The sequence below is a fragment of the Phyllobates terribilis genome, unplaced genomic scaffold, assembly GCF_046119375.1.
Source record: "Phyllobates terribilis strain yellow unplaced genomic scaffold, ASM4611937v1 Scaffold_332__1_contigs__length_2088354, whole genome shotgun sequence".
NCBI classification, from domain to species: Eukaryota; Metazoa; Chordata; class Amphibia; order Anura; family Dendrobatidae; genus Phyllobates; species Phyllobates terribilis.
In genome coordinates, this window is record NW_027363092.1 from 600,692 (window position 1) to 612,320 (window position 11,629).

The 11,629-nt window shown below is 45.2% G+C and overlaps 1 protein-coding gene across 1 annotated transcript; it reads left to right on the forward strand.

Moving 5' to 3' along the window:
- The first annotated feature begins 8,648 nt into the window (after nt 1-8,648).
- Nucleotides 8,649-11,283, forward strand: LOC141221673 (uncharacterized). Its single transcript, XM_073666563.1, has 3 exons — nt 8,649-10,444; nt 10,531-10,597; nt 10,812-11,283. The coding sequence occupies exon 1, from the start codon at nt 8,669-8,671 to the stop codon at nt 9,779-9,781; it is 1,113 nt and encodes a 370-aa protein (XP_073522664.1). The 5' UTR covers nt 8,649-8,668; the 3' UTR covers nt 9,782-10,444; nt 10,531-10,597; nt 10,812-11,283.
- The last annotated feature ends 346 nt before the right edge of the window (nt 11,284-11,629 follow it).

The window sequence follows — 11,629 nt, forward strand, 5'->3', positions numbered from 1 at the left end:
CCCATGCTGGATGTCACCCCCCATATAATGCCCCATGCAGCATGTCACCCCCCCATATAATGCCCCATGCAGCATGTCACCCCCCCATATAATGCCCCATGCAGGATGTCACCCCCCCATATAATGCCCCATGCAGCACGTCACCCCCCCATATAATGCCCCATTCAGGATGTCACCCCCCCCCATATAGTGCCCCATTCAGGATGTCACCCCCCCATATAATGCCCAATGCAGGATGTCACCCCCCCATATAATGCCCCATTCAGGATGTCACCCCCCCATATAATGCCCCACTCAGGATGTCACCCCCCCATATAATGCCACATGCAGGATGTCACCCCTAATATTATGCCCCATGCCTCCATACATAAAAAAAAAAATCCAATACTCACTTCCCTCCTTGCCTGCTGCCGCTGCTCAGGTCCGGACTCCAGGATTGGTGGATTGGTGCTAGCCAGTAACCGCACGACTTCTATTTCTAGTATTGATGTTTGCCAGTAACCCCTTGTATGCTGCATCTAGGAGTGTTGCTAGCCAGTTACCACATGTAGTCTGCATCTAGGAGTGGTGCTAGTGTTATGATCTGCAACATAGGAAAGAATGGGAAAAGCTGTCCCTACAGTAAGACTATGCTGAATCCCTACGATGTAGCGGGCAGCCTGTTCCTTGTGAACAGACCCGCCTTCGTCCTCGGCTAGTCTGAACGGAGACCTATAGATTAAAGGGAGGGGTCCCTAAAAGAACTAAGGACTGGGACAAAAAAGGGACACCTCCTAACAGAAGTTGTTGCAGAGCAAAAAGACAAACTGGCAAAAAGTACTAGAGGTCCCAGAGGACCAAGCAAACTAGACAGCGATAGGCACTGAAGCACCTGGCTAGAGAGACAGGCAAAAAAACACTGAAGTCCAGCAAAGCCAGAAGGGTGGAGCTGGAATATATAGGCAGCTGGTCACGTGACCGCAAAACACAAGATAGCAAAAACTAACAGGAGGGTTCTAACAGTACCCCCTCTTCTATGAGGATCCTCCGGATCCTCCAGGCCCAGGCCTATTAGGAAACCTCCTGTGGAAAGCTTTAACGAGCTTAGGAGCAGAGACATCATCCGTCCTTACCCAGGAGTTGTCTTTGGGACCGAAACCCTTCCAGGAGACAAGATACTGTAATATCCCTCTATGCCATCTTGAATTCAAAATACGAGAAATTTCATATTCACCGTCTTCCACCACAGGAGGAACTGTGACAGTGGCGTCCCTATTAGAAACGTCAGCTTTTTTCAACAAGGAAACATGAAACACAGAATTAATCTTCCAGGATGTAGGGACATCCAACCTGACAGCAGATGGGTTAACAACCTGAAGCACTTTAAATGGACCCACAAACTTAGGACCCAGTTTTTTAGAGGGAATCCTCAACCGCAAGTTCTTCGAGGACAACCAAACCATGTCACCCACAGTAAACAAAACCTCTTTACGCTTCCTGTCAAAATACTTCTTGGACTTCTTGTTAGCCTCTTGCAGGTTACAACGTACATTAGTCCAAACTCTCTCCAAATCACCGGAAAAATTCTCCTCCTCCGGCACCGCAGACCCCAATTTGGAGAACGAACCAAAAGACGGATGTCTCCGAGTGCAACAAAAAAAATAAGAACACCCAGCAGAGGAGGATGTATGATTGTTAAGAGCAAATTCTGCGAGAGGCAGAAATTCAGACCACACCTCTTGATTGTCCGCCACAAAACAACGCAAAAACTGTTCAACATCCTGGTTCTTTCTTTCAGTCTGTCCATTAGACTCAGTATGATAACCAGACGAAAATGACAAATGAACGCCCAACCTGTCACAAAAAGCAAGCCAAAAGCGAGCCACAAACTGAGGTCCTCTATCAGAAACAATATCCGTGGGAACGCCATGGAGCTTGACAATCTCCTTAACAAACGCCTTAGCGAGTGTCTTGGCACAGGGCAATTTAATGAATGGAACCAAATGACACCAAATCTTACTAAAACGGTCTACGACCACCCAGATGACAGTAAAACCCTCAGACACAGGAAGATCAGTAATAAAATCCATAGAGAGATGCATCCAAGGCGCACTAGGAACCTCCAGAAGGCAAAGCAACCCCGCAGAAGGAGTATGTGAAGCCTTTGACCTGGCACACACAGTACACTGACGCACCCACTTGATGACTTCCTTCTGCCATCCAGGCCACCAAAAACTGCGACTGATAAGTCTCTTGGTCTCCGAAACTCCTGGATGACCAGCCAACCAAGACTCATGGCACTCCACATACAAATCTCTCCTAAAGGCTCTAGGCACGAACAACCTCCCATGGGGAGTGTTAGATGGAGCATCATCTTGAGCATTCAGAATCCCATTCTCCAAATCGGAGTCCAATGCCGCCACCACAACTCCTTTCTGCAAAATGCTCTCCTCCTCCTCGGCACCGACCGTAGGGGAGAAGCTGCGAGATAAAGCATCGGCTTTAACATTCTTAGTACCAGGGATATAGGTAACAGAAAAATGAAACCGAGAAAAAAAAAGTGCCCACCTAGCTTGACGGGCATTCAAGCTCTTGGCAGCATCCAGATAGATCAAATTCTTATGACCTGTGAAAACCTGAATAGGAAATCTAGCATCTTCCAAAAAATGACGCCAGTGTTCAAACGCAAGTTTAATAGCCAGCAACTCCCGATTTCCAACATCATAATTCAGTTCGGTTTCCGAATTTTTTTCGAAAAGAAGGCACAAGGATGTACTCCACCCTTGTTCTCCTGAGACAAAACTGCTCCTACCCCCACTGATGAAGCATCGACCTCGACCAAAAAAGGTTTGATCTCATCAGGCTGTATAAGGATAGGGGCAGAACTGAACCTCTCTTTGAGATACTCAAATGCTTCAATGGCTTCAGTAGTCCACTGGGTCGTATTTGCACCCTTCCTGGTGAGATCGGTTAGAGGTTTAGCAATTACTGAAAAATTCTTAATGAATTTCCTGTAATAATTGGCAAAACCCAAAAACCTCTGTATAGATTTCAAACCAATAGGCCTAGGCCATTCCTGCACAGCCTGAACCTCCACAGGGCCATCTCAAAGCCCTCGCTGGAGACAATGTAGCCCAAAAAACTAATTTTCTGCACAGCGAACTCACATTTCTCCAGCTTAGCAAAGAGTGAATTATCACTCAATAACTGCAAAACTTCACACACACTCTGCCAATGGGACTCTAAATCTGGTGAATAAATCAAAATGTCATCCAAATACGCAACTACATTCTTACCAATCAAAGGTCTCAGGATGTCATTAATAAGGTTCTGAAAAAATGCAGGTGCATTGGTAAGACCAAACGGCATCACCAGATTCTCAAAATGACCTACCGGAGTGTTAAAAGCAGTTTTCCATTCATCACCCTCCTTCACACGTAACAAATTGTATGCCCCTCGGAGATCAATTTTTGAGAACCACTTGGCCCCCACTAACTGGTTAAACAAGTCAGGAATTAACGGCAATGGGTAGGAATTACGTACGGTAATCTTATTAATTTCACAAAAACCAGACATGGACATAAACTGCCGTCCTTTTTTTTAACAAAGAAGAATCTGACTGCCACAGGCGACTCTAGAAGGTCTAATACGACCAGGGATAGTAAGATTAAATAAGCGACTTTTGGGAAGAGTAGCACCTGGAACAAACTCAATGGCGCAATCATAATCCCTGTGAGGAGGTAAAACTTGCGACTCCTCCTTCGAAAGAAAAACTCCAAAAATCTTGAATTGGTACTGGTACTTCCCCTTTTTCCACAGCCGCAATGCGACCATTACAACATTTATCATAGCACTTCGGACTCCAAGACTTAATCACATTAGTAGACCAGCCCAACAAAGGATTGTGCAGTTTTAACCAAGGCAATCCTAGAACAACTGGAGAGGGCAAATTATCCAAAACAACCAAATCCAAAATATCTTGGTGAACACCATTGATAGTGAGAGGAAATGCAGCAGTTTTGTGAGTAATACATTTCAAAGGAGTGTTATCAATTGCAACAACAGAAATAGGAGATGACAAAGGTTTGGATTTCAATTTAAGTTTTTCCAAAAACCCTTTATCAATCACATTAAGTGTTGAACCACAATCCACAAATACCTGATATTCAATCAAATCTCCCTGCAGAGTAGTACACCCAGAAAGGAACACTCCTTCAGAGCGTAAACAAGCTATATGGGCGTAACTGACCTTTTTTTTTCTTTACTTAAACGTCGCTCACAATACTTAATCAAATGATCAGCTTTACCACAATAAAGACACAAACCTTCGGTGAATCTCCGATCTCTTTCTTGAGAGCGGAGTGACATCGCCCCAACCTCCATTAGTTCTCCGCTGTCAGAGCAGATTTTCTGGAAACTAGGACCCAAAGTTACAGGAGTTTTTAAATCATTGACCCTGGACCTTATTCTCCTGTCCACACGAACAGCTAACTGCATAGCTTCTTGCAGAGTCTCAGGTGCAGGGAATGCAATTAGCAAATCCTTAACCTTTTCACTCAGACCAGCAAGAAATAAACTTTTCAGCGCCGAATCATTCCACTTAACTTCTGAAGCCCATCTCCTGAAGTGTGTGCAATAAATTTCAACATCATCTGACCCCTGATTCAAACTTCTAAGTTCTCATTCAGCAGATGAGATTCTATCAGGATCGTCATATAATAGCCCCTTAGCAGAAAAAAATTCCTCAACAGAACTTAAACACGGATCATTAGGTTGGAGAGAAAAGGCCCACCCCTGTGGTTCTTTGCGCAAAAGTGACATAATAAAACCAATGTGCTGTGATTCATTCCCAGAGGACCTCGGTCTCAAACGAAAATATAACAAACAAGCATTTTTAACGGAAAAAAAATCTTGCTGTTTACCATAAAAAATATCAGGCAGTCCTACCTTCAGTTCCACAAAATGCGCTCCAGGACTGCTGCTCACGTGTTGCTGAAGCTCGGCCACCTCCAGAGACAATCCCTGCAGGCGTTTAGCCAAATCCTGGATGGAAACCATACTGATCCCCGAATTTCTTCCCTTTCAGTTTTTTGGGGCTGGACTTACTGTTATGATCGGCAACATAAACTAAGGAAAGAATAGGAAAAGCTGTCCCTACAGTAAGACTAAGCTGAATCCCTACGATGTAGCGGGCAGCCTGTTTCTTGTGAACAGACCCACCTTCATCCTCGGCTAGTCTGAATGGAGACCTATAGAATAAAGGGAGGGGTCCCTAAAAGAACTAAGGACTGGGACAAAAAGGGACACCTACTACAAGAAGTTGTTGCAGAGCAAAAAGACAAACTGACAAAAAGTACTAGAGGTCCCAGAGGACCAAGCAAACTAGACCGAGATAGGCACCGAAGAACCTGGCTAGAGAGATAGGCAAAAAACACTGAAGTCCAGCAAAGCCAGAAGGGTGGAGCTGGAATATATAGGCAGCTGGTCACGTGACAGCAAAGCACAAGATACTAACAGGAGGGTTCTAACAGCTAGCCAGTTACCACATGTAGTCTGCATCTAGGAGTGGTGCGTGCCAGTAAAGCCATGTCTTCTGCCTCTGGAGGGATGCTAGCCAGTAACCCCATGTCTTCTGCCTCTAGGAATGGCACTAGCCAGTAACCTCATGTCTTCTGCCTCTACGAGTGGTGCTAGCCAATATGCGCACGTCTTCTGCCTCTAGGAGTGATGATAGCCAGTAACCCCATGTCTTCTGCCTCTAGGAGTGGTGCTAGCCAGTAAACGCACGTCTTCTGCCTCTAGGAGTGATGCTAGCCAGTAACCTCATGTATTCTTGCTCTAGTAGTGTTGCTTGCCAGTATCCTCCCGTCTTCAGCATCTAGGAGTGGTGCTAGCCAATAACCACATTTAGTCTGCATCTAGGAGTGGTGCTAGTCAGTAACCCCATGTATTCTGCCTTTAGGAGTGGTGCTAGCCAGTAACCACAAGTACTCTGCATTTAGGAGTGATGCTAGCCAGTACCCCCATGTATTCTGCCTCTAGGAGTGGTCCTAGCCAGTATCCCCATGTCTCTTGCCTCTAGGAGTGGTGCTAGCCATTATTCACATGTATTCTGCCTCTAGGAGTAATGCTAGCTAGTAAGCGCACATTGTGTACCTCTAGTAGTGGTCGTAGCCAGTAACCCCATCTATGCTGCCCCTAGGAGTGGTGTTCCGCAGTTACCTCATGTAGTCTGCATCTAGGAGTGGTGCTAGCCAGTAACCCCATGTCTTCTGCCTCTAGGAGTGGTGCAAGCCAGTAACCACATGTATTTTGCCTCTTGGAGTGAAGCTAGCCATTAACCCCATGTGTTCTGCCTCTAGGAGTGGTGCTTTCCAGTAACCCCATGTATTCTGCCTCTAGGAGTGGTGATAGCCAGTAACCCCATGTATTCTGCCACCAGGAGTAGTGATAGCCAGTAACCTCATGTTGTCTGCATCTAGGAGTGGTGCTAGCCAGTAACCCCATGTATGCTTCCTCTAGGAGTGGTGTTATCCTATAACCCCATGTCTTCTGCCTCTAGGAGTGGTGCTAGCCAGTAACCACATGTATTCTGCCTGTAGGAGTGATGCTAGCCAGTAACCCCATGTGTTCTTCCATGAATGGTGCAAGCCAGTAACCACATGTATTATGCCTCTTGGGGTGAACCTAGCCATTAACCCCATGTGTTCTGCCTCTAGGAGTGGTTATATCCAGTAACCCCATGTATTCTGCCTCTATGAGTGATGCTAGCCAGTAACCTCATGTAGTTAGGTGCTATCCTGTAATCACATATAGTCCGCATCTAGCAGTGGTGCTAGCTGGTGTTGAGCGAGCATGCTCGACACTGCTCAGTACTCGCCCGATCATCTCACTACTCGGAATGTTCGGCGAGCACTGAGCATTTTCGGGTTACTCAGGCGGGAGCTTGGGTCTCCGCCCTGAACGTTTGGCGCTCTTTACAGAGCCAATGAACATGCAGGGATTGCCAGCCAGTCACTGTAATGCCACAGCCATGTTAGTTGTGGGCATTACAGTGATTGGCTGGCCGCACAGTGTCACCTCGATTATTTAAAACCGGGCGCCGCTATCTTGGACACAGTGTAGGGAGAATGCTGCTGAGCTAGGGAGAGAATGGTACTGCGAAATAGGTAGTGTAGGGTCTCTAAACCTGCAAAATCAAACAAACAGTCCTTCTCCATCCCAGATATCAGGCAAGCAGGCAGGCAGGCAGTATAGGAAACGCAGTGGTTATACCAACAAACACTGCATTATAGTCCTGTGTGCCATTGTCAAATTGCTAGACTTAGCCCCAGGTCTCAGGGGCCAGGAAAAATCCTTTTTTTTTTCATCTCAATCCTCTTTTTTTTTTTTTCCCCTTAGTCAGACTGTAGAAATACCAGTCTTATTAACCTTTTGGTATTCCCCCCCCCCCAAAAAAAAAAAAAAAAAAATTGAGTGTCTGTGAGTGTTCAGACACAAATATATCTGTTTAAAAGAGTCTGGTTAGGCTAGAGAACTAGAACTGTGGTTTTGCAGTTCCACGGTTCAAATCAATGTATTATCCACTTTTTTGCCCTTTTTCCAAAAAAAAAAACAGTTTGAGTGTCTCGCTGACTGTTCAGACACAAATATACGCTTCTACCGCACCCTGAGACTTAAAACACATTTTTCAGAGACTCAATTGCCACCTACACGGGACCTAAGCACCCCATTAACTAACCCCGACGTATTGATCACGGCTAAGAGCTTGGGTTTAGCCAATAAGAGTACTTACAGACCTCCTCATGGGTCTCACGCCCTGGAAACCTTCATTGGAGTTGTCGACACAGCATTTAGGGATCTACGTTCTAGGGTTGACAAAGGGAAACTCCATTACGAGCCCAATTTATCAGCATTAGACCAACAAGCGTTGAATAGCCTAAAAGATGATAAGGATTTGGTCATAAAACCGGCAGATAAAGGGGGTGCCATAGTGATTATGGATAAGGACCAATATATCCGTGAGATAGAGCGCCAGCTGAGCGACACTACCACCTATCTTCAACTTTCACAGGACCCCACCAGTCAGTTTAGTAATCTGATTAGGACCATGGTCAACCGACATACTATAGCGGGTACCATTGACATCAAAACTGGGGAATTCCTCAACAGGGCACATCCCATCATTCCGGTATTTTATATACTACCCAAAATACATAAAAATCTAACAAATCCCCCTGGGCGACCTATAGTGGCTTCAACTGACTCCATTTTTTCTCCATTATCAAGATTTCTAGAGAAAATAATCACACCACTGATTCAGAGAAGCCCATCTTTCCTTTTAGACACAGGAGCTTTCCTCAAAACACTTTCCGATTTAGGACAAGTCCCCACAACCGCTCTACTTATTTCATTTGATGTTAAGAGCCTCTACACCTCAATACCACATGATCAGGGCATTCACGCTGTGAAGACCCTCCTAGTGGAATCAGACATTGACCCTCGGATTATTGAGCTCACAATTGACCTACTCACCATAGTCCTCACTAAGAACTATTTTTTGTTTCAGGATAAATACTATTTGCAGATCAAAGGCACCGCAATGGGTTCAAATGTAGCGCCTCCGTATGCTAATTGCTTCATGGCAGCCTTTGAGAGACTTGTAGAGTATACCCATCCGCTTTTCCAAATGCACTCTTTGCTCTGGAAAAGATTCATTGATGATATCTTCTGCATTTGGGATGGTCCCCCAGAAACACTTGATACCTTCTATAACCACCTCAACTCTGCTTGGCCAGACTTGGGTTTCACCATGACGTATGACCTTCAGAGAGTGAGCTTCCTGGACACGTTGGTCATCAAAGACAATAATGGACAGCTCACTACTGATCTGTTCACTAAATCTACCGACCGTAACGGACTGCTACATTATTCGAGTAACCACCCAACACATATTAAAAAATCCATTCCCCAATCACAGTTTAAGAGGGTTGAAGGAATAGTGTCAGACCCTGTCATTCGACAACAAAGGTTGCAAGAGATGGGCTCTAAATTCATAGCAAGAGGCTACCCTCAATCCACCTTACAGCCTCAACATACGGGTCGAAATGGACACCGCTCCGATAATTCTGAGCGCATCCCTTTCATTCACACCTATCACCCATTTGCCTATACTCTTCACAAAATAATCCGCAAACACTGGAACATCCTAAGCACTGCTTACCCTTCTATCACCAGCTTCCAGAAACCATTCATGCCATGTTTCAAGTGGGCCCGAAATCTGAGGGACTCCCTAGTACGAGCAGACATTGGCAGCACTAAACGGGGACATAGTCAAAAATTTCTCCAGAATCCCAAAATGGGAACTTTCCCATGTCTCCAGTGCAGACAATGTAGTAACGTCATGAAAGGCAGTACAGTCTATCATCCTCAGACGGGCAAGCAATACGCTATCAAGGGCTACTATACTTGTGAAAGCTCCTATGTGGTTTACCTGATTAAGTGCCCATGTGGCATGATTTACATAGGAGAGACCACACAACCCATCAGGGACAGAATCTCAAAACACAAATCCACGATACGCTGTAAAAATCTACTACTACCCATTCCCCACCACTTTATCTACAATGGACACAATATTTCCCAACTGAGGTTTCAGGTTCTGGAACAGGTCCAACAGCCACGACGTGGAGGTGATCGGATCCACCTTCTCAAACAGACGGAAGCCTATTGGATCCATAAACTTGAATCCCTTTCCCCTAAAGGACTTAACAGAGATTACGATCTCCTCTCTTTCACCTAAATAAGAAGTGTGGTGCTGAAGGACACAGGGGCTTCATACACCTCCTATTAGAGCCCCAATACCTCAGATCTATGGTTATAAATGTATTTATTAAGCACATATGTATGTACACTTGTAGAAGGATATATTATATTATGTATACTGATTACTGTGCCTCTTTGAGTGATGATACCTTTAATCATTCGGTCTAATTATTATGTCCATTCTGTTGACACCATAATAGCTTCATGTTCTCATATTCTGTAATCAACCAAGCCCTAGACATCATACTGCCTTATATATGGTTTGATAACTCATGTATAATACTTGATTATGCTGACTCTTATTTTTTGTATTTGCAGATGTTTCTTCCCTGGTCCTCTCCTCTGCCTCTTCTCCTCCTTCCTCGTACCCTGCTCGCATCCCCAGAGCGCCGCCCACCCCTTCCTGTTTGCTGGAACGCAAACACTGTATCGTTGGAACGCAAGCGTCCAAGTTCAACGTCACTTCCGGTGACGTCACCCCACTTCCTGTTCCTCATTTCCTGGCTCCGCTCTCTGCGGTTGATCAGGGGATAGTCGCCCCCCTATATAAAGGACCCCTTCCCATTTCAGGCCACAACAACGAGCGGTGGATACCGCGTTGTGGAGCCCTTCTGGTCTGCATCCAGTCCCTCTGTATAAGGTAATCCTCTGAGCATATTTGGTCCCTCCCTTCCCTCCATTTTGGGAACTAGACAGTGTGTGCTCATCCTTTATGTATATCCTCAGGTGGTCCCCATCGTATTGGTCCCAGTTGGACTTATCTTTTTGCAAATTCCACTATATACTACTATTGGTAGGTCCCCATACTTTATTTCTAAGTTGGTACTGCTAGTCATCCGCTCTCCCCTTCAGGCCCTTCCCCCTCCCCCACCCTCTCTCTCCAGTTGTCTTATCCTTGTCTTGTCTCCCCTCCCACGTTACATTCCCTGAATCAAGTTTATATGTAACATTGTATATATGTATAAACTGTTATGACAATATAGTTACACTGTTTTACATCTTTGCAGTTAAACTGATGAAGGTCGCCAAGACCGAAACGTTTTTGTATGTGTATGGACTGCAAATAAATTTCACCGCTTTGAATATTTGAGTGCCGAGGCTTTTTCTCTATATATCAGCGGGTTCGGCCCCTACTTGTGCACCAGTATACGGTAGTGCAGCGATTTTTTTCTATAGTGATTGAATTCCGGTCCGCTTGCACACTGTCGGGAGATGTCATCCTCCACTTTCTCTTATAACGCGGATGAAGCCACATCTATTTTGGCACAGAGTACCATACCAAGTGATTTTTTGAGGGCACCTCCAGGTGAGACAAGGGGACGCGACTTGGAAAAAGAACAGCGACATCTCATCAACTTGGAATTGCACTGCGCCACGCTAACGGAGTACCTGAGGGTACACCGTATTCCTAGAGGCCTTAGAGTACCGAAACGTTTTTGTATGTGTATGGACTGCAAATAAATTTCACCGCTTTGAATATTTGAGTGCCGAGGCTTTTTCTCTATATATCAGCGGGTTCGGCCCCTACTTGTGCACCAGTATACGGTAGTGCAGCGATTTTTTTCTATCGCTGACTGTTCAGACACAAATATATCTGTTTAAAAGATTCTGGTGTAGGCCAGAGAGCTAGAACTGTGGTTTTCCTCTTCCATGGTTCAAATCTGGGTCTAATCCACCTTTTTGCATAAAAAAACTGTTTCAGTGTCTCGCTGACTGATCATACACAAATATATCTGTTTAAAACATTCTGGTGTATGCCAGAGAACTAGAACTGTGGTTTTCCTCTTCCACGGTTCAAATCTGGGTGTAATCCACCTTTTTGCAT

What these genes read in the sequence shown, in the direction of transcription:
- LOC141221673 (XM_073666563.1), top strand. Translation starts at nt 8,669, where the DNA reads ATGCACTCTTTGCTCTGGAAAAGATTCATTGATGATATCTTCTGCATT.